The sequence below is a fragment of the Phodopus roborovskii genome, unplaced genomic scaffold, assembly GCF_943737965.1.
Source record: "Phodopus roborovskii unplaced genomic scaffold, PHOROB, whole genome shotgun sequence".
Taxonomy (NCBI): domain Eukaryota; kingdom Metazoa; phylum Chordata; class Mammalia; order Rodentia; family Cricetidae; genus Phodopus; species Phodopus roborovskii.
In genome coordinates this window covers 12,566,102-12,593,831 of record NW_026126585.1, presented here as the reverse complement: position 1 = coordinate 12,593,831, position 27,730 = coordinate 12,566,102, and the positions used below count along the sequence as shown (strand labels likewise).

The window sequence follows — 27,730 nt, the reverse complement described above, 5'->3', positions numbered from 1 at the left end:
GCGGCGCGGACGGAGCAGCGCGTGAGACCTGCGGCGGCGTGGGCCTCGCTCGGCCGCGGCCTCTCTCCCTGTGGCAGGCTTTTTCCTTAGCGGTCCCGACCCTCAGCGCTGCCATGGACCTCGCGGCGGCCGCCGATGCCGGCGCCGGAAGCCAGCACCCGGAGGTGCGCGACGAGGTGGCCGAGAAATGCCAGAAGCTGTTCCTAGACTTCCTGGAAGAGTGAGTGGCGGCCTCCGGGGGCCCCGGGCCGCGCGCAGCCTGAGGCCGCGTGTGCGCGGCGGCGGGGAGGGCTGGAGCGGGACCAGGCCGGAACCCGAAGCCGCGGCGAGCCCTTTCCCCGCCCCAGCGCTTGCTTGCCTGCGCCACACTTGGCTTCCCGCCACCCTCTCTGCTGTTCTGAGACCGGGTCGCCTCGAACTCCCAGGGTAGCCCAAGGTGGTTTTGAACTAGCGGTCTTCCTGCCTCCACTTCCCGCGAGTGCTGGGACGACAGCTGTGCAGTCGCCACGCCAGGACTGATGCGGTGCTGGAGTAGAACCCAGCCCTGTTGTTTTTTTCAGCGCCCACACCACAGTCCTGTGAGGCAGTGTTTGAAGGGGGGCCGTCACCTCCAGGCTGGAGTTGAGCACACAGACGGGTACTGGGAGCTTGTAGGGCTTGCAGTGAGTGATACGAGCCTGGGACACCCTGTGTGGGAGAAAGTTCTAGCAGAAGCGTGGGTCTTGATAACTGCTCAGAGGCGTGAGTTCTGTTCTTTTTAATGAAAGAACTGTTCTGGACACCTGCCTCCCTCCATCTCTCCTTCCCTGCCATCCTTTAGGGTCCGTGGATTCTACCCCTCGGCTTACATCACACAGCAGCCACGTATCCCTGTGTTGCTTACTCTTCTGCCTCCAACATGGAGTGCAAACACCTTGACTTGGCTTACAAAATTATTTTATGTATTTGCTTTTTTAAGGGTTATGCCAGTATGTAACAAAAACTTAAAGCGTTTTGGTGGTATATGTGCAAAAGGCAGCATCTTGAAGTGCATTCGGCTTGTACAAGCATCCCTGTTGGAAACTTCCATCTTTGCACACAAACACAAACTCTGCCTACCAAATATTGCTTATCCATTCTACTTGAATAATACTGCTTGCTATCTTATGAAATTCTGCTATACTTAAAACTGATTGAAATTATGTATTCCGCCTTTTGTTAATGTTCTTGGCAGTCAGTACAACTGCTTGTCCTTCTCAACCCAACTCATGACGCTTGATAAAAGTATAAACCTGTGGGTCTTGACACCTTGGGAGTAACATCAGATTAACATTGGTAACAGTAGCAAAATGACAGTTATGAAGTAGCAACAAAATAATATTATGGTTGGGGGTCACCACAGCACGAATTTTTTGGGGGGTGGCAGCTTTAGGAAGGTTGAAAGCCACTGCTGTAAACCTTTCAGGCAATAGGCCATGTCTTCTTCCCTGTAAGCACAGTAGACCTATCACCTCCCGCGTTCCCAGCCCTCTAACCGTCCTACCACCTCACAAAGGTCTTTTGGAAAAGTTCATTTAAGCAGATAATAAAAGTGCCTTCACTGGGGTGTGGGACACACCTTTAGTAAGCAGAGGCAGGCAGATCTCTGAGCCAGCCTAATTTACAGAGCAAGTTCAAGGACAGCCAGAGCTACACAGAAAACTCCTGTGTAGACATTGGAGCTAAGCATAAATAAGACTTTGTTTTTAAAAATCAACTTCCTGGCGGGTGGTAGTGGCCACTCCTTTAATCCCGGCACTGTAGAGGCAAAGGCAGGCAGATCTCTTATGAGTTCAGGGGAGGTGGGTATCAGCTTCATTCACAGAACAGCTTTGTTTTTAATTTTTCTTTTTGTTTTGTTTATCAAGACAGGGTTTCTCTGTAGTAGCCCTGGCTGCCCTAGAACTTGCTCTGTAGACGAGGCTGCCCTTGAACTCAGAGATACCTTTTTCTGCTGGGACTAAAGGTGTGCACCACCACAATCCAGCTACTTCTAAATTTTCTATTACAGTTTCATTCTCCAAAACCACATAAATGGCTCAACCATGTTTTGTTTTTGGTTGCCTGCTTGTTTTCTTAATGTGGTAGGGAAGGAACCCAGGGTCTTATACATGCTAGATTCAACAGGCATTTTGCCACTGAGCTGTATCTCCAGCATCCACCCACTGTCTTTCATTAATCTATTTACTTGGCAGGGTCTTACTGTGGTGCCAGGGCTGTCTGAACTTGACAGAAATCATTCTTTGTGCTGGGATTAAAGGGGTATACCCCTGTACACAGCTTCCCAGGCCTGTTTTGACTTTTATTTTGAGACTTTTATTTCCTCTAAGTTGTCCAAATGGTCCTTGAACTTCCTACTTTTCCACCTTAGCCTCTTCAGTAATTAGAATTATAGGCTTGCTCCACTGAGCCTGCCACTTGTTTTTCGTATTTTAATGACTTTCAAGGAAGAATTCCAATGCCACCTTTTACATATATGAGTGTTATAGATATTCCTGTAGGCATAAATTGGCTTATATTTCTGGCACATCTCGTCAATGGAAACATTCTTTATTGTTTGTGTTTTGTCTCCTAAAGATGTCAGCTCTAGGGTAGGAAAAACACTGCCTTTTCTGTTCCTTAAGATATCAGGTATAATGCTTTATACTTGAGTATATATCTAAAATAAATATTTCAGAAGAATGAGCCTGCTATAGTTAGAAGAGGAATTAATTTTGCCCCAAACAAAACCTGACCTACATAGTATGAAAAGAAGAGAAAATAAATTTGTATGATACTCTACTTTGCCTTTGGTTGGAAAATCACCAGCTTTACTTCAAATATTTACATTTTCTTGGGGTGTAAAGACTCCAAGTGATAGATCATTTCTATGTAGGGTGCTCTTATTTTATTATTTACTTACTTATTTTTTTGTGGTATTGGAGATTAAATGTAATGTTTCATACATGCTAGGCAAGCACTCTTATCACTGAATTACATTCCCAGCCTCTATCTTGCTTCTTAAATTTTTACTAATGGAAATTTAATATTTGTGTTTTTAACTCTTATTTGTCTGATCTTAATTACACATACAATACATTTTAAAACCTGATGTTTCAAAAATGGTAAATCATCCAGACAGTCTCTGTGAGCCAGCCTGGTCTACAGAGCGAGTTTCGGATAGCCAGTGCTATGCAGAGAAACCTTTTCTTTAACAAAAGACTTGGAAAGTAAATAATTTTTCTCAAGTCATGAAAATATTGGATATTTTTCTCAAGTCATGGAAATATACCAAGTTACCTGGTGTCCAGATTCTGGTTTTTTTTTTTTTTTTTTTTTTTTTTTTAACTGCATAGTTCCTGTTTAATGTGACTTTGTATGTTTCTGCAGGTTCCAGGGTAATGATGGAGAAATTAAATACTTGCAATTTGCAGAGGAGCTGATTCGTCCAGAGAGAAACACACTGGTTGTGAGTTTCGCAGACCTGGAACAGTTTAACCAACAACTTTCTACCACCATTCAGGAAGAGTTCTATAGGTAAGAGCGAGTTCAGTTTTCTTTGAATAGGCATGAAGCCTGAGAAGCCAGCTTCTAGCCCTGTGTATTCCCTATATTCATTAATCAGTACAAGAAGTGGTCCTGTTCTTGCCGGTCTTTCTTTAACATAGGCCTTGGTGGAGCTTGGGTTTCCACGTCACATGTTAAAAATAATTACTTTCTATCGTTTTCCCAAGAAGAGGATACTCACTTTGTGTCATGCGTTTAGTTATTTAGTTTTATCCCCTCTCCCGCACCGCTTTTTCTTTCAGTTTTTCAAAATAGGGTTTCCCGGTAGACCAGGCTGGCCTCAGAACTCGTAGAGATCCCCCTGCCTCTGCCTCCCAGAGTGCTGAGATTAAAGGTGTGCGCCACCACTGTGGGGCAGTCTCTCACTGTATTTTGATGTCTTCCTGTGTGTATTTGTTTTGGGGGTAATAGTACAGATGAAGCTTTCTGTCCTTTTTGGCCTAATGTATAATTTTCAATGTAAAATTCCTTGGAAATATGTTAATAGCTTAGGTGTGGCAGTTTGTTTTATTTTTTGTTTTGAGAGGGTTTCAATACAGTATATACCCTGGTTGGTCTTGAACTTGTTTTGTAGACCAAGCTGGCCACAGACTCAGATCTCCCTGTCTCTACTTCCCAAGTACTGGGGTTAAGGTGTGCACCACCACATTCTAGCATGGCTTGAATGTTTTAGAGGTAGAAATAACTTCAGTTCATTTTAACTATCTAATGACAAAAAATAGCTTTGCTGGTGGGCAGTGGTGGTCCACACTTTTAATCCCAGGACTATGTGAGTCGGAGGTGGGTGGATCTCTGTGAGAGATCTACAAAGAGAGTTCCAGGACATCCAGAGCTGTTAAAGAGAAATCATGCCTCCAAAACTAAAACCAAAACAAATTTAAAAAGCTTTGTTCACAAATAATGATGTACATTTGCTTTAAATAAATACAGATAAGAGAAGACACAGATTAGGAGACGTGATCCTATTTTCATGGTGGATTGGAAGTTGGGGGACTGAAATTTTTTAGTCATAGCTGATGAAGAACAGTTGAAGGAGAGATAGCACCATGGGTGAAAATGCTTGCTGTACAAGCATTAGGGTCAGAATGTATTTCTAAGTACTCACATAAACTAGAGTGGTAGTCAGTACCTGTGACCCCAAGGCTGGGGAACAGAGGGGAAGATCCTGGGTGCTTGCAGGCTAGTTAGTCTAACTAATCATCGAGAGACCATGTGTGAAAAAGTGGTGCGGATACACAGAAGCCTGTCTCTCTCTCTCACACACACACACTCACACACAAACGCACTGATTCGGGAAGACTCCTCATGCTGCTCTCTGTCTTCACATGTTTTCGTGGATGCACACACCTGTGAACAGTCGGAGGGATAAGCAGCGGTTAAAAGCAATCACTGTCTTGCAGTTATGTTCTAGGGCTTGCTTGTGACCAGTGGGTTGCTGTAGTCTGAGTTGGCAAGCATGAAAAAGAAGGCAGATTTGGTAAGAGTAAGCTCTCACTGGTCCTGTTTGTTTTTCAGAGTCTACCCTTACCTGTGCCGAGCCTTGAAGACCTTTGTCAAAGACCGAAAAGAGATCCCTTTTGCCAAGGATTTTTATGTTGCATTCCAAGACCTACCTACGAGACACAAGTAAGGAAGGAATCTTTTGGGAGTTAAAGGATCTGTCCTCCCAGTACTATTTATGGGCATTTCTGAATGCCCCAGCCATGCCAATAGCTGGCTATAAGCTATACAGATCACTCTTACTTTGCTGGGCTCGGGGTTCTCAACAGGCACTCAAGATCTGCCAGTTTACCCCTTCCACAAAACACTTTTTTCAGATGCATGTTAAGGCACCCAGCTTTTTTATTTCTTTATTCTTTTCATCTTTCATGCTAATATTTATTTAGGTTTTTTGAGTCAGAGTTTCTCTGTGTAATAGCCCTGGCTGTCCTGGAACTCACTCATTCTGTAGATCTCACTGGCCTCAAACTCAAATACCCACTTGCCTCTGCTTCCTGAGTCCTGGGCCTAAAGTTGTATGCCACCACTGCCTGGCTCATTTTTATTATTGTTAGGAATTTGTGTTACATAAAAATTACCAGTGGGTACCTTGACCAGACCATTGTTTTTAAGAGACTCTGGAGTAATTTGTCTCCATTCTTTTGAAGCTTGTTCATCATTAATCAGTCCTAATAAAAACAGAAATTATGGACTGGAGAGATGGCTCAGAAGGAAAGTGTGAACTGCTATTTCCAGAGGACCTGAGTTTGGTTTCCAACACTAGTATGAGGAGGCTGTCACTCTGGGAGGATTCAGTGTCTCTGGTCTTTGAAAGCACTTCTCCTCATATGCACACACCCTCACAAAGACTTACCCTCATACATAATCAAACATTTAAAACAGAAAACTTTAGAAAGAAGAAATTCATAGGCTACCTACACTAAGAAAATAGGAAATAGGCTAGGGTAGCTCAGTATACAAAGTCCTGGGTTCAGTCCCCAGAAGTGAAGGAAAAAGAAAGATGGAAAGATATTTATAAATGTGACACTTGTTTTCAAACAGGATTCGTGAGCTCACTTCGTCCAGGATCGGGTCGCTCACCCGCATCAGTGGGCAGGTGGTACGCACCCATCCAGTTCACCCTGAGCTTGTGAGTGGAACTTTTCTGTGCCTGGACTGTCAAACGGTGATCAAGGACGTAGAGCAGCAGTTCAAATACACACAGCCGAACATCTGCCGAAACCCAGTGTGCGCCAACAGGAAGAGGTTCCTACTAGACACTAACAAATCAAGATTTGTTGATTTTCAGAAGGTATTTACTTTTGTTAGATCAGTGTGTGTGTGTGTGTGTGTGTGTGTGTGTGTGTGTGTGTCAGATAGGTTAGATCAGATTCACTGCTAATTCATTGTTTTGAACCTTGTGATAAATTAATTTAGATGTCAGTTTTCAAGGAATTTATATAAGTATTAGGGTTTTTCTCCCTTTTCATAAAGCTTATTTGCTGTATCATCAGGAAGTTTTATTCCTGAAGATGCTCTACTTTTGGGGTGCTGGAGCGGGGGGAGTACAACTATTTCAGAAGAACTGGAGATGGAGAAATGGCCCAAACCTGAATGTTCACACACCCATGGCATGTTCACAAAGGGATTCTAGGGAAGTGCAGCAGTATGTTCTTCTACAAATTCTCATTTCAACTTGAATGTACGCTAAGTCAGTCTCCCTCCCAAGAGGACCTTTTACTACAAGATATTACAATAAAGAATGTATCACTGGGTCGACAAGATGGCTTAGCAGGTAAAGGTATCTGCCATCACCCCGATCTTAATTTGTTCCTGGGGATCCATATTGTGGAAGGAGAGAACAACGAATCCCCTGAATTGTATGCATTGCATACACACATAGAAAATAAGAATTTATTAAAAAGAAAGTATCTGTCTATGTAGAGATGTGAAAGTTTGTTAGCTCTTCAAAAATTTGAGAACTTTTAGTCATTTTGAAAACAGGGAGTTGCTTTAGAGTAAAAGGTAAAGTTTTGGGAGGTTCCCCCCCTCCCCCCCAAGCAGGTTCTCATGTAGTCCAGGCAGGTCTTGAACTCATGGTATGGACAAGGATGACCTGATCCTACTGCTTCCAGCTACCAAGTGCTGGGATTATAGGCCTGCCTCAACACACCCAACTAAAAGTGAAGTTTTTAAAGATTGTCATATAGATAAAATCAAAACCTATCTTTTTGTTTCTTGTTTGTTGGTTTTTTTGCATATATGTATGTGTACTACATGTATGTAGTACCCACAGAGGTCAGAAGAGGGTGTTAAGTTCTGTGTTACAGGAGTTACAGATTGTCCTAGTTCGGTTCTATTGTTGTGATACACATCATGGCCAAAAACAACTTGGGGAGGAAAGTTTCAGCTTATAGTTGTTGTCTATCATAGAAGGGAGTCAAGACAGGAACCTGCAGGCAGGACCTGAAGCAGAGGACATAGAGCACTGTTTCTCAGCCTGTGGGTCATGACTCTTTCACAAGGGTCACCCAGGACCATCAGAAAACACAGATGTTTACATTACAATTCATAACAGCATCAGAAATACAGTTATAAAGTAGCAATGAGAATAATTACATGGTTGGGAGTCAACACAGCATAAGGAGCTATATTAAAGGATTGAAGCATTAGAAAGGTTGAGAACCACTGCCATAGAGGACTGTTGGTTGTTTTCCAAGGCTTGGTCATCCTGCTTCTACAACCCAAGATCACCTGCCCAAGTCAATCATTAATCCAGAAAGTCCCCACGGGGTTGCCTATAGGCCAGAATGATAGAGGCATTTTTCTAATTGAGAGACCCTCTTGCTTATGTTAAAATGACAAGTTAGCTAGGTGGTGGTGGCTCACACCTTTAATCCTAGCACTCAGGAGGCAGAAGCAGGCGGATCTCTGAGTTCGAGGCCAGCCTGGTCTACAAAGCTACACAGAGAAACCATGTCTCAAAAAAATCAAAAGACAAAAAAATTAATCAGAACATAGATGGTTGTAAGCCCCTTGTGTGTGATAGGAAGCAAATTCTGGTCCTCTGCAAAAAAAAAAAAAAAACAGTGTTCTTAACTACTGAGCCATTTTTCCAGCTCCAATAGATTAATCTCTTAACCAGTTTAGCTATTTGACTAAAAGGAGTTTTAGGATGCAAAATTTTTATGTGCTTTGTGTGCAAAGCTGACAGTGCTCTTAACTACTGAGCTATTCCTCTAGCACCAGTAGATGTAATTGCTTAGCCAGTCTTGAAATGGTTGACTAAAAGTTTTAGGACACAAAATTTTTGTTTATTTTTATACATTTGAGTGTTTTGCTTGCATGTATGTCTATGCACCATATGCATGCATTGCCTACAGAGGCCAGAAGAGGGCACTGGAGCCTCTGGGACTGGAGTTACTAATGGCTGTGACCCTTCATACGGGTACTAGGAATTAAATTCAATTTCTGGAAGAGCAGCCAGTGCTCCTAACTGCTGAGAATCTCTCCAATTTTCAGTATAACTTGTTAGGTGAATATTGATATATGTTAAATGTGTCCAGGACAGGGCCTTTGGAGCTAGTTTAGTTAGTACATGTTTGTCACATAAACTTGAAGACCTGTATTTGATCACTGGCTCCCACATAAAAAGCCAAACATGATGACATGTACTTGGAACTGTGTGCAGAGGAGGCAGAGACAGCCAGATCCCTAAAGCCAATTGGTCAGTCAGCCTAGCCTAATTGGGGAGTTCCAGGCCAGTGAGATATGGATGGGGACTGAAGAGTGACATCTGCGATAGGCCTCTGGCCTGCCTACACATACATGCATGCATGCACGCACACACGCACGCACACACACACACGCACACACACACACAGAGAGAGAGAGAGAGAGAGAGGGAGGGAGAGAGAGAGACAGAGAGAGAGAGAGTGTGTGTGTTTGTAGCCATTGACTTCAGTTGCACAGCATATAAAGGCATCCCTTACTTTGATGTTGTCTCTGTGTAGGTTCGTATTCAAGAGACTCAAGCAGAGCTTCCCCGAGGAAGTATTCCCCGAAGTTTAGAAGTTATCCTGAGGGCTGAAGCTGTGGAGTCAGCCCAAGCTGGTGACAAGTGTGACTTCACAGGGTCACTGATAGTTGTGCCTGATGTCTCCAAGCTTAGTATACCAGGTCAGTAATTTGTTGCTCAGATTTATCCAGTCGTGGTCCTCAGAATATCTGGCTTCTCGAATCTTCCTCATAACCTTTTTGGCTACCAAGCAGGGTGAGCATGGATGTATGAAGAGATTAAATAGATTTTTCTATGAAAGGTGCTGTTTCAACTTTGTCTTGTTCAGAGTGTTATTATTTGCACCTTTAGTATTTGAGCTGTGAAGTACCTTGTGTCTTGTAGGAGCACGTGCAGAGACTAACTCCCGAGTCAGTGGAGTTGATGGATATGAGACAGAAGGCATTCGAGGGCTCCGGGCCCTTGGTGTCAGAGATCTGTCCTACAGGCTAGTCTTCCTTGCCTGTTATGTTGCACCAACAAACCCAAGGGTAAGTCTTATTTTTGTTTATTGTGCTAGGGATTAAGCACACGGCCCCTAACCCTGTGGTGAGATTGACTAAGATGGCAAAGCTTGATAAAGCCCTTTGCTGAGTCACATTTTCATTTTCATGTCAGTGATGAACTTCCTATTGCTGCTCAGAGTAACATAAAACAATATTAGCCTTTTTTTCTGTACTGGACAAATGACAAGCTCCTACATATCTATTATGTAGGGGCCCTTGTGGTGCAGCTTTGACCTCCTGAGCAATTTCATTTTTAGTGGAATTTCTGTTGCCTTACATTGTCTTTGCTCTCTATAATGTTTTTTTTGTTTTGTTTTGTTTTTCTTCCACCTCTCAGTTTGGAGGGAAAGAACTCAGAGATGAGGAACAGACAGCTGAGAGCATTAAGAACCAAATGACGGTGAAGGAGTGGGAAAAGGTGTTTGAAATGAGTCAGGACAAAAACCTGTACCACAATCTCTGTACCAGCCTCTTCCCTACTATCCATGGTAAGAGCTGTTTGTGAGGTAAACTTGTGATTGGTAGGAAATGTGTCATGGGTGGTGCCGGTGCCGGTTCCGGATCTTCATGAAGAGATTGCTGTTGGGGCTGAAGATGACTGGCTGTTTTTCTGGAGAACCTGGGTTTAATTCACAACACCTACAAAGTGGCCCTCAACTGTCTTTAACTCCAGTTCTAGGGGATCCAGTGCCTTCTGGCTTCTGAGGGTACCAGCCAGGCCTGCATGTGGTACATAAGCATACATGGCAGACAAAGCACTAACACTTGATATGTCAGCAGAGGCTATGGGCACCCAAAAGGTAGACTGGGGCTTGAGCAACAGCTCATGCAGGGGCTCAGATGACTTACGTGAGTGCCAGTGGGTAGCATCCAGCTGGATTCCTTACCATGCGAGCTATCCAGTGGGCACGAAGTAATTCCCTTAGTTCAGAACACAAGAGAGCAAAGTAGCAAGGGGGCACAGTGTTCTTATGTCCTAATCTTGGAGCTACAGGCCTTTAATTCCACAGTTACTTGTTAAATTTCAGGTCATACTAGGCACCTATAGACCCTGCCTTCAAGGAGGAGGTGCTTGTGAGTTTGAGTATAGCCTGGGCTCTATCTATAGATCATCCTTTTATTTATTTATTTACTTACTTACTTACTTGCTGTTTTTCGAGACAGGGTTTCTCTGAGACACTGTCCTAGCTGTCCTGAAACTCTTGTAGACTAGGTTGTCCTCGATCTCACAGAGATTCACCTGCCTCTGCCTCCTGAGTGATGAGATTAAAGGCTATTTTATTATATTTTTTAAAGATTTATTTATTATGTATAGTGTTCTGTCTGCATGTATCCCTGCTTGCCAGAAAAGGGTGCCAGGCTTCATTACAGATGGTTGTGAGCCATCATATGCTTGCTGGGAATTAAACTCAGGACCTTTGGAAGACCAAATAGTGTTCTTAAGCACTGAGCCATCTCTCCAGCCACAACCCCCTTATTTTTTTAAGAGTTGCTAAATTAAAAAAAAAAAATTACTGAATTAATGCCTACTTTGAAAGTGGAAAATTAAGCTCCATATCCTTTATTTGAGACAAGGTCTTACTGTATATTCTTTGCTATTTTGGAACTATGTGTATAGACTGTGCTAAACTTGAACTCACAGGGCTGAGAGTATATAGGTATAATCTACCACAGCCAAGTGGTTCCATCTCAGTTTTTGTTATTTATAGGCTGACTTTGAATTTAAGGATTCCTTTGTCTCTGCTTCCCAAGTGCTGTGATGAAAGCGTGCTGCCACCACCCATTTGGTTGTTTTTTTGTTTTGTTTTTTTGTTTTTTTTTTTCCTATTGTGTTTTAAGTTTTCATGTGTTTATAGTTTATATTATGCCGGGGGGGGGGCACATTTGACAGCCAGAGGATAACTTTTATAGATTTGTTGTTTTTTTTTTCCTTCTATCTTTACATGTGTTCCCAATATCAAAATCTGATCTTGTTGCTTATGAAGCAGGGATCTTTACCTGCTGAGCAATCTCATCATCTCTCTGAAAAATGACTTTTTCATCTGGAGTTTTTCTTTTCAGGCAATGATGAAGTAAAACGTGGTGTCTTACTGATGTTGTTTGGTGGTGTTCCTAAGACAACCGGGGAAGGCACATCTCTTCGTGGGGACATAAATGTTTGCATTGTTGGTGATCCAAGTACAGCTAAGAGCCAGTTTCTCAAGTAAGTGCCTGCCTGAGGAAGTGCAGTGGGAAAAGCAATGTGTGTGTGCTTGTAGGCCAGAGTGCAGTCAGTTGCTGTTTTTGAGACAGCTTCTGTATAGATAGCATGTGTCACTGTGCCAGGCCTAGAACATTTTTAGTTGTTTTAAGTTTTATGATGGAGTATTTCAAGTGTATCACAGGTTGAATTTTGTTTTATCTTTGATATTCTGAGGAGTGAGTCCAGGGTCTTGCATATGGTACATTTTGAGGAAGATCCTCATCCTGAAGCTGAATTTTAGATTTGCAAGTAATAATTATGTTTAAAGAATTGTATTTTTCTACTCACTGTTGTCTCAACCACAACGTTGCCTGTTGTAACAGCATTGTATTTTACCTATGTAGTTTGCTTAGAACTTTTCTTATACATTTACTTGTGTGTGCAGTTACACACAGAGCTCAGAAGACAGCATGCAAGACTCTGTTTTCTCTTCTACCATGTGGTAGAAGTCAGTCCTTCCAGGGGACTGAACTCAGGTCATTAGGATTGTCATCTTGTTTATCCTTCTTGCATCTTTTGTGATTTATTCTTCATGAGATACATTCCTTTGAATTTTGCAATTTGATGCTTTTAGCATATTAATAGAATTATAAGTTTAACTAAATTTAGAATGTTAGTGTTACCTAGAGGGCAGCCCTGTACTTGTTAGTAGTCATTCCTTTCCCCTATAGAAAGGAAGAGTGTACTGCGTTGTCACAGGCTGCACTTAAAAAGAAGGCTCATATGTGCTCTTTTGAGATAAACTTGCACTTAGCATGAAGCCATGTTGAAACCCACATCAGTATTTTTGTTTTCTTCTCTGGCCAAATAATATATGACCACCACATGGTGTCAGCCAGCCTCTATCACTGTGATTGATACAAGGAGCACAGATTTACTTTTGACTCAAGAGTTTGAGTCCAGAACCACTTGGTTCCGTTGTTCCTGGGGTGGTGAGGAGATAACATCAGAGTAGAGAGTAAGGGAGCAGAGCTGCTCACCCATAGCAGCCAGAAAGCAGAGGAAAACAGGAATGGGCATGGACAGGAACCTTTCCAGATACTCCAGCAGTGACCAGTTTCTCGTAAAGGCACAAATGCACCCCTTATCCAGTTATGAGTACATTAAGGAATCTGTCTGTTAATCAGATTGGATCCTCATAATTAAATCAGTGAACATTTGGGTTATTTCTGCCTTTGCTTTAATGCTGAATGCTCGAATAGTGGTTTATATATAGGGTTTTTTTTTTTTTTTTTTTTCCCCTATCCCTTTTTGTTTGCAGGAGCAGGTGGTGGTGATATTTGTGTAGCCCAGGGGTCTCAAACTCACAGCCTGCCACTGTCTTCCCTCCTAAGTGCTAGGATTAAAGGCATGTGCCCATTATACCTGGCTATTTTGTTTGTTCAGGTTTTTTTTTTTACACGTATGGATTTTTTGTCTATGTATGTCTGGCCCATGGAGGCCAGAAGAGGGCTTCATATCCCCTAGAGTTGGAGTTTCAGACAGTTGTGAGGCAGTGTTTGTTTCTAGGAATCAGACCCTGATCCTCTGCAAGAGCACTCAGTGTTCTTAGCCACTGAGCCATCTGTCTGGGCCTCCCCTCCCTATATCATATGTTTCAAAACATTAATTATGGCCATGTAATATAATTTTTGGAATATTCTATTGGCTACCATGGTTTCTGTGTCCAAAGATGAGAGATGCAGAATTCAGGTCATTTCTCTCAAGGCAGAAATGTGAGCAATCTAAACAATTCTCACAGTTGAACTGTAAGGACTGCTTTTCTTCCCTGGGGGTTCCCTGTCTAGATGCTCACTTTTATATACATTTCGTGTCTTTCATGGAACATATGAACTAACAGGAGGCAGACAACTTGTACTTTTTTCTAAAAACTTGTTTTGACCATTTTTTGGTTTACTTTAGTGACTAAGTACATTCAAATTTTATTGTCACTGGGTATCCTCTGCTGATGCAATAAGCTAAATCAAATTGAGTGAATAAATCCAGTAATTCCTAATTAATTACTCTCAGGAGGGTAGGAGAGAGATTGTATGGCAGATCTAGCATCGGGTCTTATATACCCTGTAGGTGTGGTCTTGATCAGCTCTGAGAGAAGAGCTGACCCTTGGCCAGCTTTCCGAGGGGCGGGGTCTAGAACGGAAGGAGTGAGACTGGAATGGAGATGCCCAACAGTCACCACCCTCCTCTGTCTCCAGAACGTGTTCTTCTGAACAGAACCACTATACCTGTCGAGCTGCAGTTCTCTACTCTCTCTCATATGACTCATAGCAGGCACCGTTTTACTTTGTGTAACTAGTACGTGTAACCTTACTACTTTGGTCTTTGTGTGTTGTGTGCTTCACTTAGTGGAATACATTGAAGACTTGGCATGCCATGGTGATCAGACTGCATAAAACTCTGCTTGTGCTGCGTTTTCTTTTATACATAGTGCATTGCTGGACTTTAGGTGGTTTCCAGTCTCCCCTGTTGTAATAGTAATATTTTTGTGAGAATTGTTAATACTGAGCATCAAAGGCTCTGCTTTTCTGTTTTGAGGCAGCATCTTACTGTACAGGCCAGGATGGCCTTAAACTCATAGATCAGAAGCTTGGACCAACAAGGCCAGCCAATTTTTTTTCTTTTTCTTTTTTAAAGTTGATGTTTTTGTCTGGTATTCAGGTGATCTGACAGGAATGAATTTGAATCAGAATCCAAAGGAGATAGAACTCCTGTCAGCTGCTATTTCTATATCATGTATTGTGTTGATGTGTTAATGAATCTTTTTGTGCTGCTCTTAAACAGGCATGTGGATGAATTCAGCCCCAGAGCTGTCTATACCAGTGGTAAAGCCTCCAGCGCTGCTGGCTTAACAGCAGCTGTGGTGAGAGATGAAGAATCTCATGAGTTTGTCATTGAGGCTGGAGCGCTGATGCTGGCTGATAATGTAAGGACATTGTACATTGTTGGATAGTCAGAATACCCATTGACCTACCAGTAAAGATCTATAGTTTTTATTGAATGTTAATTGGTTTTGCTAATCTACATTGAATTGAAAATGTCATCATTCAGTCTTGTGTGTTTTGTCTTGTTGTTCTTTGTTTTTTCAAGACAGGGTCTTACTATGTAGCTCTGGCTGTCCTGGAACTCACTCTGTAGAGCAGGCTGGCCTTGAACTCAGAGGTTCACCTACCTGTCTCTGCCTTCATAAAGGTGTGTGTACCACTACACCTGGCTCAGACTGTCAATTGTTGACACTTTGTGAGCTTCCTAGAATGCGTTGATTGCTTTGACTACACCATTCTAGTTTGTTACTTTGTAGACTTTTTAACATCTCTAAATAGGTTTATCCACGAATACATAGTATATTGCAAACATATTGGACAACAATCAATTCTTTATGGGTATGCAAGCTTATATTCAGTATAGTACTCCTTCACACTTTACTTTCACAGACTGAAATGAATGGCTAAACCATAGTCATTCTGTGTTTGTCTTGATGCTGAGCTTGAAGTGTTGAGAAGAAGAGTATCTTGTCTGCATATTATTAGTAATTTTGTCTGCTTTCTTCACACAAGCTAGGCAAATGACTGCTCCACCACCAAGCTCTATCTCTAGCCCTGCAAGGAGATTTATTAACACTCCATCTGTTTGGTTATAGGGTGTCTGTTGTATTGATGAATTTGATAAGATGGACATTCGGGACCAAGTTGCTATTCATGAAGCCATGGAGCAGCAGACCATATCCATCACTAAAGCAGGAGTGAAGGTATGTATCCCTTTCACCATACTGATAATAGTAGATACCCATCTGGTGAAATACACTGTTTCAATGAAAAATGCTGATCTAAAATATAAAATATAGGTGTTATTGAGGGTCCAGTGCATACATATATTGCTGTGATAGAAAGTAATTGTACTGGTGTAATTTTTAGCATTTCTTTTAATTTTTCACAAATTTAAAGCTTTAGAAATGTTTATTTATGGAGGGTGTCACAGCATGCATATGACAGAAGACAACTTTGTGGATTTGGTTCTTTTCTTCCATCTTTAATTACATGGTTTTCCATGGGTCACACTCAGGTCTTCAGGCTTTCATGGGAGGGGCTATTACCTGCCTTGCTTTCTTATTAACTGTATTTAGCGAAATTTTCATAAACAAAACTTGTGTACTTTGATAAACATGCTTCTTAGTATAACAAAAATAGCTATTGGTCTCAGTACCACAGATTACTGAATGATCAACAGATAATTTTAAGGAAAATAACTAATTACCATATTATGACCAACATTTGAGAGAATCTTAACTTACTAAAAGTAGGTTTGGTGGACAGACAGGCAGATGGCTCAGCAGTCAAGAACATGTACTGTTCGTACAGAGGATCCAAGTTCAGTTCCCAGAACTGACAGTGGACAATTCATAGCTCCAGGGTCTCCAGCATCCTCTGGCTCCTACAGGGGCTGTATGCACATGCACTTTCACACACAGATGGATATGCATACACATAATTTAAAAATAAATAAATCTTTAAAAATTGAAGGAAAGTAATACACTAGTGTATAAACTCAAGAGAAACCTTCCCCTGCAACTACTAGCACAATGGATATTAGGCATGTATTGAGTATATATCCTTCTGGAAATACCTTAAACATAAGCATGTAATACAGTTCTGTTCTTTAACTTCATGATTTTATCATCAGTCTTCCTATAGTAACACCTACTAGGTCAATTGTGACTTATTAGCCCATGGCATTCAACTGGATGAACCAAAACATTGGGTAGGTCATTTTCAGTCTTGCCTGTCACAAGATACAGTTACTGTAGTCAACTAAGTATCTTCTGTATCTAGTTAATAAGGTAAATTCCTAGCTTAGTGCTGGCTAAGGGACTATATCACCAATGTAGAACCTATTGTGCTGTGTTATCATACTTGAGTTTTGATGATTTAATTGGTGAAAAAGCTTTCTCCTTTTTGTTACAGAATAAAATGTTTAATTATGTAAAGTTATGTTGTATTTATAGGCAGAATATTTGTTTAATTATGTAAAGATGTGATAAAATTGTTTACGTTGCATTTGCTTAGCTATGTAAAGATGTGTTGCATTTGTTTTACCTTGCCTGCTTAAGGTATCTGATTGGTCTGATAAAAAGCTGAATGGCTAATAGCTAGGCAGGACGGGGGTAGGTGTGGCTGGTAGGCAGAGAGAATAAGTAGGAGGCGGGATCTAGGCTTGGGGGAGATGGCAGGAGCGAGCCAGCTAGGCAGCTGACAAACACAAAGGAATGAGGAAAGACATATTAAATGAAAGAAAGATAAAAAGGACCTGGGGCAAAATGTAGATGAAAAGAAACCATTTAAAATAAGCTACAAGAGCTAGTGGGACAAGCCTAAACTAAGGCCAAGCATTTGTGACTAATAAGTCTCTGTGACATGATTTTTGGGGGCTGTGGTCCAAGAAAGCCTGCTACACCTTTTGCTTCCATTTAGTTAATTGCATGAGACGGAACTTTCCCTTGTATTTATATTGGCCAGTTTAGGTTTGCTCTTTATTCTCATGGTTTTCTCTCATGATCAGGCTACTCTGAATGCCAGGACATCCATTTTAGCTGCAGCAAACCCTGTCAGTGGACACTACGACAGATCAAAGTCACTGAAACAGAACATCAGTCTGTCAGCACCCATCATGTCCCGCTTTGACCTCTTCTTTATCCTGGTGGATGAATGCAATGAGGTAACCACTTAGGCTGTTGTTCATGTCTTCCATGTGTGCTAATTCAGTTAGGAGGTTTTGTGCCCCTCTGGTATACTACTCCTAGCCAGAATTATTTGTTCTGTGATTTATGTATTCAGTCTTACCGTCTCAGATGCGTGTGATGTGTGATAACACACAAACAGCCCACCCTCCCCAACAGCCCACAATGTTTTGTGTAACTCATGCCGGCCATGAACACTCTCTGTGTAGCCCACCATGCCCATCTTTGTGTGCTGTACTCATATTCGCTGAGCGGAGACTTCTTCTATTCAGTACTTACAATGGAAAACCTTGCTTCCAACCTGACTTGGAATATCATCGAAATAAAACGGCCTTGCTATTGTGGCTGGGGGACTTGGGCTTGGATTTCTCCTCTTCCCTTTCACATGTATATGGCCACAATTAACCCCCAGGTCAAAATGAGAGGACACAGTGAAGCTAGGCTGCTCAATTCTCTCTCCACTTCTTATCAAGACCTTGGACAGATTATTTAACTTTTTTGGGACCCATTTTGCTTCTATATAAAATAAAATTAATATCTCCTTTATGGGGTTTTTATGATGATTGCTTGTAGACCTACTTGAGGAAACAGTGTCATGTAATGAGGACCCTGTAAATGGCCTGCTGTTGCTATTTTATAACCTACTTAATGTGCATTGGTATATTTGCTGGTGTGAATGTCTGTGAAGGTTTCAGAAGCCCTGCAACAGGCATGAACTGTCTTGTGCTCACTGGGAGTTGAACCTGGGTCTTCTGGAATAGCAGCCAGTGCACTGAACTGCTGAGCCATCTTCAACCCCTTAAAATTACCTTTTAAGTTAGTTGTTTTTTTTTTTAAGACATGGTCCTGGAACTCTCCCTGTAGACCAGGCAGGTCTCATTTATAGAGATACACCTGCCTCTGCCTCCTAAAAGCTGGGACTAAAGGTGTGTGCCACCATGCTCGACCCTTGAGTCCTGTGTTATTTGCATTCACGTGGCAATAACTTTGCTCTAATTGTTTATTTAATTGGTTTGTTTAGCTGGTTCCCCCCCCCCCCAACTAGCTCTTTTTCCTGTTTTCATAGCAAATGTGGTTATTAAAGATAGTCCATTCCTTCCAAATGTATTTTTTACAATGAGGCAAAGATAAGCTCCAGGGTACTGGAGAGATAGTTTACCAGGTAAGAGCACTTGCTGCTTTTGTGGAGGACCCAGGTTTAAACCCATGTGGTGGTTCACAACCATCCAAAACTTCAGTTCCAGGGGATCTGAAGCCCTCTTTTGGCCATTTGGGCACTAAGCATATACATGCTACAAAGACACACATAGAGGGAAAACACCATAAACAGAAAACTAAATAAATAATTTTGTTGCATTTGTGGGAGTGTGGGAGGCGGGGTTTCTCTGGGTAATAGCCCTAGCTGTCCTTTGAAGTAGCTCTGTAGATCAGACTGGCCTTGAACTCAGAGATCTGCCTGCCTCAGCCTCCTGAGTGCTGACCTGTTTTGGGTTTTTGAGACAGAGTCTCACCATAATAATGACTAGTCTGGAGCTTGCTATGTAGGCCGGGCTGGCCTCAAAATCAAAAAGTTTCTGCCTCTCCAGTGCTGGGATTAAAAGCAGTATATGCCACCATATACAACATAAAATGTATTTATTTTTTAATTAAAAAAATTTATTGTAGGGTCTTTGCTATTAGGTCTGGAGAGATGGCTTAGCAGTTCAGAACACTCAGCAGAGAACCCATGTTCAATTTCCAGCACTCACATGGTGGTTCACAAACATCTACAACTCCAGTTCCAGGAGAGCCAATGCTCTTCTCAACCCAATACACATGAGACATGCACATGCTGCACAGGCATATATGCAAGCAAGTACTCATAGAATAAATGAATATAAAAAACTACTCAGAATGCTGGTACCTATTAATAACTTCTTTTAGGAGCTTAGAGGTTAATTTTGTCTTGGTTTCAAGATAGGGGCTCCTGTAGTTTATACTGGTCTTGACTACTAACTTCATTGAACCTGCTATTCCTGCCTCTGACTCTATAAAGTATTGGAATTACAGGTGCCCAGATGAGAGATCATTTGTAACTATAAGTTACCTGGTATACATTGGAGTCAATACTATTAGGACTGATAGAAGTTATCTTCTTGTTTTGAATTAGGTGACAGATTATGCTATCGCAAGGCGCATAGTAGACTTACATTCAAGGATTGAAGAATCGATTGACAGAGTTTATTCTCTTGATGATATCAGGAGGTATCTTCTCTTTGCCCGACAGTTTAAGCCCAAGGTAATCTTTCCTGCTGTACCTGGATAAATTGTGTGTTAAAAGAGTATTTAAATAAAAGGGTTACTTGGTTTTGGTTTGATTTGGTTGTATCTTTGGTTTTGGTTTTGATCTTTTGAGGCAGGGTCTGTTCTGTGAAGACCAGGCTGGCTTCAAACTCATAATCTTGCTTTAGATTTCTACTGCTTGTTTATGGGAATGTGCCGATGTACCATGCTGTATTTCTTTTTAATTTCTTTAAATCTTTTTAACTTAATTGCTTGAGCATTTCATACCTGAATATACTGTTTTGATAAATCCTACTCCTAGACCTCCCTCCTTCCGTACCCTACCACTTTCCCTTCTCAGTTTTGTATACTCCTTTTAAGACCTGCTAAGTGTAATATTATCTCCCTAAACTTTAACTTGTGTGTTTTGCTTTGAGTACTAGTTTCTTCAGAAATGGTTGAGATTATTTTTTAATATGAATAATTTCATATTTGACTTGCTAGACACTAATAAAAAGATTTTAGCCAGGCATAGTGGTCTACATAGTTAAACCCTGTCTAACAATAAAATTAAGTAAATAGGATTTCAGTGACTTTTGTGTGAAGATTCTGTTCACCAGGACTCCATACGGGTCCCTCTGTGTACCAAGTCTCTTATTCTGAAAAACTGAGGGCAGTATATGCTGTCTTTTCCCCTGAAGCAAGCATGAGTTCATTAGCTGAGCTTTAAATATAATCTGAGTGTTAATTTAGTTAATGATCTCTGACATCTTGAGGTTCAAAATGCATTTCATTTTATTCGTTAAACATCATTTACAAATGATCATTTGTTTAAAGTAGTCTATTGTCTTCCTGTTCATAAAATTAGTACATGGAATCTACAAGCTTCATAGTACCAGTTTCTGAAGTAATTCATTGTCTTTGTGTTTTGGCCTCCAAGTTCCCAGAGTACTCCTACCTGGGCTCCTCCTTAACTGGTTTAAAGTGGCCCCTCAAGGGAAATGAGTATAAAGGTCTCCCTTACTTGACTGGTTTTGAAACAGATTTCCAAAGAGTCAGAGGACTTCATAGTGGAGCAGTACAAACGCCTCCGGCAGAGGGATGGCTCGGGGGTCACCAGGTCCTCATGGAGGATTACTGTACGACAGCTCGAGAGCATGATCCGTCTGTCAGAATCAATGGCCCGGATGCACTGCTGTGACGAGGTACTGTGGTCCCTCTGATAATGCAGAGGAATGCATGAGTTGACTTGTAGGCATGTTTTTATCTTTGTTATGAAACTTTCCAGAACCAGTTGATAGTATACTATCTCCCAGTGGAAAGGTTGCTGCCATGCGTTATGAAGTATGTTAGTTAGACTGATAGTAACAGATAAACATGTCTACTGTAATCAGTAGTTGTGGAATGCAGATAGAGGTGAGTAATTATTTACCCAGGAAAAGCATATTTAATCTCTATAGTGTCCTTGGCTTCTGGTTGGAAATACAAATGTGACTGTGACTCCTGTCTCAGGAGTCTTCCTTCTTAAGGTTTGTATAATCAGAGTGTGCTGTATTTGGCTGTTTTGATTTGTGTGTTTGGGATTAAGTTCAGAGCCTTGTACTTGACACTGATCTACAAACTTAGCTCCTTGGATTTTAAATTGCTCTTTGAGACCCTAGGGTGCAAGGGGTGGGGGTGGAACATATTTTAAGCCACACATCACTACTTCAAACAAAGATGTTTTTTGTGTACGTTTATATACAAAGTTCAGTTAGAATTCAAATTTTGTCTGTGAAAAGATTGTGTTGGGATCATAGTTATACTTGTTTTTAAGATGGCATTTAAGGATCAAGCTGGCCTTGAAGCTGACATTGTATCACATGCCTGTAATCCCAGCACATAGGAGGTAGAGACAAGACAAGTTCAAGCTCATCCTCAGCTGCATTTCAAGTATGAGGCCAACTTGAGCTACATGGGACCTTGTCTCAAAAAATATGTCAATGAAACAAGGTTTGGGCATGTAGCCGAGTGGTAGTGTGTGTGTGTGTGTGTGTGTTGATCAGGAGCACTCAGGAAGTAGAGGCAGGCTGATCTTTGAGTTTGAGGCCAACGTGGTCTATAGAGTGAGTTCTATTATAGCCAAGGCTGCACAGAGAATGCAGTCTCCAAAAACTTAAAAAAAAAAAACAAGGGAAGAAAGTAGAGCTGGGGAGATAGGTGACTTAATGGTTAAGAGTGCATGGAGTGCATGCTGCTGGGCTGTAGACATGGCTCACGTAAGAGTACTGAGTATCCAGAGAATCTAGGTTCTAGCCTCAGCACCCACATGGTTGATGACTAAAGATGATCTGTGACTCCATTCCTGGGGAATCCAATACTTCTGGCCTCTGCAAGACATACATGCTTGTGGTGCACAGGCATAAATGCAGCCCCCACACCCCCCAGCCCCACAAGAAAGAAAGGAAGAAAGCATAAGGGAAAGAAATTGTATACTGCTTTTGGAAATAACAGCCAAGTGTCTTTATTGAATCTACTAAACAGTTAACATCAGTTCGTATATGACAGCAGTGGGTGAGGGTTACTCTTTGTTCCTGGCAATACATGTTATCAGTTAGCCATTTTGGTGAGTTGGTAGTGTACATGGGGAGGAGCACAGTTTTCTGACTGTTTGGGATGAGATACCGTCTAACGTATCTAAGTTTTCTAATTACTGGGTTAGGTCCAGCCTAAACATGTGAAGGAAGCTTTTCGGTTACTGAATAAATCAATCATCCGCGTAGAAACGCCTGATGTCAACCTAGATCAAGAGGAGGAGATCCAGATGGAGACGGATGAGGGCCCAGATGGCATCAATGGTGAGGAGCTTGCTCGGTACTTGTGTATAGATAGAAACTGACCCTGCACACCTGTCTGGTGTGAAGTAGATGCTGTTGATTCAGTGGTTTAAATACCCATGCTAGAAAACACTGGGGTTTGAGTTCTTTAAACTGAATCCATAGAGTTATCTTCTGATTTCCACATATACACTATGGCATGCTCACAAATGTGCATACACATAAAGATAATTAAGAAGATTATTAAATGTCTCACGTTATAACAGGTGAATAACAGATTGTTTTTGTTCATAACACTACAAACTGACTTTGAGTACAGGAAAAAGATGTCATTTGGTAGGTAGCCTAAACTATACTTGATTTATAGCCGTCTGGGTCAGCCTTGAAGTGCACAGATAGTAGGTGTGTGCGCCACCATGCCTTGCTGTAAGTCAGTTGTCTAGTTCCACATTTATTTCTAAAATGATTGTTTTCTGAAGTTCATATTAAACTTAAGAGTGTGTGCATGAATGTTAAATGAGGTCTTGTTGGCCACAAGGACAAGACTCAGGTGGTTACTTCTTTCCTTAGGTCATGCTGACAGCCCTGCCCCTGTGAATGGGGTCAATGGCCTCAGTGAAGATGCCAATCAGGAACCCACTTCCAAGCCCGCCCTGAGGCTGGGCTTCGCTGAGTACTGCCGAATCTCTAACCTCATTGTGCTCCACCTCAGGAAAATGGAGGAAGGTGAGTGTGTGCCCCACACTGCTTACTTGCTGTCACTCAGACGTGAGGTTTCTGCCACTTATGATGTTAAGTGTTGTGTTCTATCAGAAGAGATGTCATTTATGTTGACTTACAGAGCATTCTTAGTTTATGACTTTGAAGCATACTTAAGTTTTTTGAGACAAGGTTTCTCTGTATCTTTGGAGCCTGTCCTGGAACTCACTCCTCACTCTGTAGACTAGGCTGGCCTTGAACTCGCAGAGATCCGCTTGTCTACTGCCTCTCCACCTCCCAAGTGCTGGGATCAAAGGCATGTGCCACCACTGCCTGGCTAGAACACAACATTTTTGCAGGTAGAAATTACTATAGTTGCTTTCTTCCCAGCAAATGCTGTCCTAGGGTATTTATATTTTACAGGCAAGTTGAACCCATGAAATGTATATAACTACCACAAATGTAATGAAATCCTCTTCTGCCCATCAGTGCCTCGTTACCAGGACACTGGCCCACTTAAATGCTTGTTGTTTCACTATTCTCCAGTTAGCCATAGGCAGAAAGAGAAATCATCATCTGTTAGAGTTGTAATTAGTTCTTTCGGTATAAGTGTGTGTAAGTATTTGCAGTTGGGTGTCCATGGAAATCAAAAGGGGGATTTGGATTCCCCCAGAGCTAGAGTTACAGTAGGTTGTAAGCTGTACAATGTGTGTGTGTGTGCTCAGAACTGAAAAGTTCCAAGGATGATTCTAAGATAGCTTCTAGGCTTAATTCACCATGCAAAATTTCAGTCTGTGCTGGAGATTTTCACTTAATACTTGAAAGGAACTGAATCAGAAGTAGATTCTGGCTGGATGTGATGGCCAATAATTTTAGTCCCAGCATTGAGGCTATATATAGAGGCAGGTTCAAAACCTGATCTACATAGTAAGTCTAAGCCGGCCAAGGCTAAACAGTGGAAAGACCCCCATCTCAAAAGAACAAAGAAAATGAAGTACTCTGAAGAGGTGCTTACAAATACGTTTGTTTTTTTGTGTGTGTGGTGCTAAGGATTGAATATAGTTCCTGATACATGCTAAGCACATGTACTAAAATGTACTAAAACCATTAGCCTTTTTTGTTTTTGTTGTTTGTGTGTGTGTGTGTGTGTGTGTGTGTGTGCGCGCGCGCGCGCGCACCAGTGCCATGAATTGTCAATGTAGTTTGTTGAGACCAGTCCTTCTAAATAATGTGTTCTTGTTGTAGAAGAGGATGAGTCAGCATTAAAGAGGAGCGAGCTTGTTAATTGGTACCTGAAGGAAATCGAGTCAGAAATAGACTCTGAAGAGGAGCTCATTAATAAAAAGAGGATCATAGAGAAGGTTGTTCATCGTTTAACACATTACGTATGTATCCAATGCCTGGGCTCCAGGGTAATTGGTGGGACGTGGGGGGTGTTCTATATCAGCAGGTTTCATAGTTGGGGCTTTGGTGGTGAGTTTGTTTTGAATCATTGGGATATAGTCCAGCAAGGAATGGACTTCTTTTCTTAAAATACACAGAATCTAGGCAAAAGCTGAACAAGTAGCTTTTGGATCTTGTTTTGTATTGTCTGGCTGTACTAGTATTGAACCCTGGGTTTGCATGTGCTGGTCACACTTAGGTCCATGCCGTGTCTGTAGCCCCTGTGTGGTACTTTTTACCCTTTTGTATTGACCCCATCTGCTTCATTCACATTTGGCTCAGCCAGTGAGTGCTCAACCAGTCCACTAGTATCGTCTGTTGTTTCATCTTCCTCCAACTCCCCCTCCCCAATCCAGTAATCATTCTTGTTTGAAGTTTCTTTTCAACTCAAGCACGTTTTCATGTTTTGAAATTATATTAAGGAGCATTTGATTAAATGTGTAGGATACCTACACACATTTGTTTCCTGTCCAAAAGTCCTTGAAGGACCAGAACCACACCTTAAAAGCCACTATCAGTGCCCTCCTCAACTCCTTCTTACTTGGATGCTGACCTCTACTTATAACTGCCACGAAAAACTAAGATGCTCAGTCTTTCTGTGATGTAAAATCAAGGACTTTTGGACGGGAAACAAGTGTGTGTAATAGCAGACATTTAGAAGAGTATGGATGTGGACTGAAGACAAACTGTTCCACAGGATCATGTTCTGATTGAGCTTACCCAGGCTGGACTGAAAGGCTCCACCCAAGAAAGTGAGAGCTTCGAGGAAGATCCCTACTTGGTAGTCAACCCTAACTACTTGCTTGAAGATTGAGATGGTGAAGGTAACTGTAGCCACAGACAGGACTTGTGGTGTCCTCCCAATGCCCTGGAGCCTGATGACACTCAGGAGAGACAGTTTCTGGAGCGATGCTTGAGGATGGTTTGAAGAGTGAGGGCCGAGTTCACGGCCCGGGAACCTTGTGCTGAGATAGGTTTGAGCACTTTGTGCTTCTTGTCTTATTGAAGTCTGAACCCAATTATCTTCTTTCTGTAAGACCTTTGTCTTTGTGTATAGGAAAGGCCTGCTGCTTCTGTTATATAGGTATTCTTCAGTTTCCAACTACTGCTTTTATCCATGAAAATAAAATAAATTGTGCGGTTATCTGTTGGATTCATTTCTGCTCTTGATTATTCCCTACATTTCCATGAGTGAGTTACTAATCTTGAATGCCTGATCTCTTGTTTTAGTTTGAGTGCTAGGATTGTAGGTGCGCCACCACTTCTGACTTCTAGTATAAATAGTGTTTACCATTTATTCAGTACTGATTTTTATTTCTCTGTCCTAAGGATAAATTTATGGAATTTTTTTTTTTAAAGAAGAAACAGGCCATTGTAATTAAATTTACTTGTTTGGCCGGGGTGTGCGTACTGTGTCATCTGTGTGGAAATGTAGGAGAACTTGCTAGATAGTAGATTTGTCTTGCCATGTAGATCAGGCTAGCCTCAAACTCACAGATCCAGCTGAGGACCTGAGTTTGATGCTCAGTACCCATGTAAAAAGCCAGGTATAAGGATACACACTTGTAATTTAGCACTGAAGAGACTGGGACAGGCAGTTCCATAGGGCTCACAATCAGAAGATCCCCAAGAGCTACCTCTAGCCTCCACATTCACGTACGTACAAGTGTGTCAATGTGCAATTCAGAAACAAAACATTTTTTTTTTCCTGAAGATTACATTGGTTGAACCAAGTTCTGATTTAACTATCCTAGATAACCCGGTTAAATATTGTGTGGATAATCACTGTGTTTACAGCCTCAGCTGTGGCTATAAAATGTCAGGATTCCTTTCATATGCTTCTAAGAGTTCCTTGAACATGGATCTGCCTTGGACAGCACTCTTCCTGACCACTGTCCTCCTGAGTCTTTCATGCCAGGGGACTGACTGGGAATCTGACAGAAATTTTATTTCAGCTGCTGGTCCTATTACAAATGACCTAGTGCTTAACCTGACCTATCCACTGGGAACGCAGGGCTCTGATTTGGTGGCTGGTAACAAGGACAGCTATGTCTGCCAACAGCCATTGCCCTCCTTCTTGCCAAAGTACTTCAGCAGTCTTCATACCAGCCAGGTCACCCATTACAAAGTACTTTTATCATGGGCACAGCTTCTCCCAACAGGAAACCCCAAGAATCCAGACCTGGAAGCAGTTCGGTGCTACCGACAACTTCTGCAGTCCCTGAAGGCTGCCCAGCTTCAGCCCATGGTGGTCCTGTGCCACCAGACCCCACCCACCAGCAGTGCCAAACAGAAAGACTTTGCTGACCTCTTTGCTGACTATGCCACGTTCGCCTTCCAGTCCTTTGGGGACCTTGTTGAGATCTGGTTCACCTTCAGTGACTTGGAGAAAGTGATCATGGATCTCCCTCACCAGGATTCAAAAGCTTCTGCCCTCCAAATCCTCAGCAATGCCCACAGGAAAGCCTTTGAAGTGTACCACAGAAAGTTCTCTTCTCAGGGTGAGTACACACTGACACGGCGTGGCAGCAGCCTTCACCATCTCCATCCGTTTCCTTCCTTAGGCAGGAAATAATGTTCCTCTCACCTGTGCACTTCCAGGAGACCCCCAGATCTAAACATTGCTGAGAATTCGTCCCCAAAGGGGACACATAAATGCACAGCATTTTTCTGAAACATCTTTTCCTTTGAGATAGTGTTCCTGGCTCACTGTGAGGTCAGAAGATAAGTTGAACCTCCTATCCTCAAGACTTTACCTTCTGAGTTCTGAGATGACAATAGACAGCTACCACATCCAGTTTGATGCAGTGCTGGAGCTTGATAGCCAAATGTTCCTGGGTATGGGGCCTATCCTGAAAGGTGTCTAGTATACCCAGTGAGACTCCATTGCAGAAAACCAATTTCCCTTTTGCAAGCAGGTATCCGTTGCAC

General features: G+C 42.0%; 1 protein-coding gene across 1 annotated transcript; it reads left to right on the top strand.

Annotated features, from left to right (window-relative positions):
- The first annotated feature begins 76 nt into the window (after positions 1-76).
- Positions 77-25,956, top strand: Mcm6 (minichromosome maintenance complex component 6). The gene is made up of 17 exons (XM_051203950.1): positions 77-220; positions 3,388-3,534; positions 5,080-5,190; positions 6,106-6,355; positions 9,057-9,222; positions 9,446-9,591; positions 9,944-10,094; positions 11,668-11,809; positions 14,630-14,771; positions 15,486-15,593; positions 17,402-17,557; positions 19,729-19,857; positions 20,885-21,046; positions 22,543-22,678; positions 23,228-23,383; positions 24,602-24,741; positions 25,497-25,956. Exons 1-17 carry the CDS (start codon positions 114-116, stop codon positions 25,611-25,613), a joined length of 2,466 nt encoding a protein of 821 aa, XP_051059907.1. The 5' UTR covers positions 77-113; the 3' UTR covers positions 25,614-25,956.
- Positions 25,957-27,730: the final 1,774 nt, after the last annotated feature.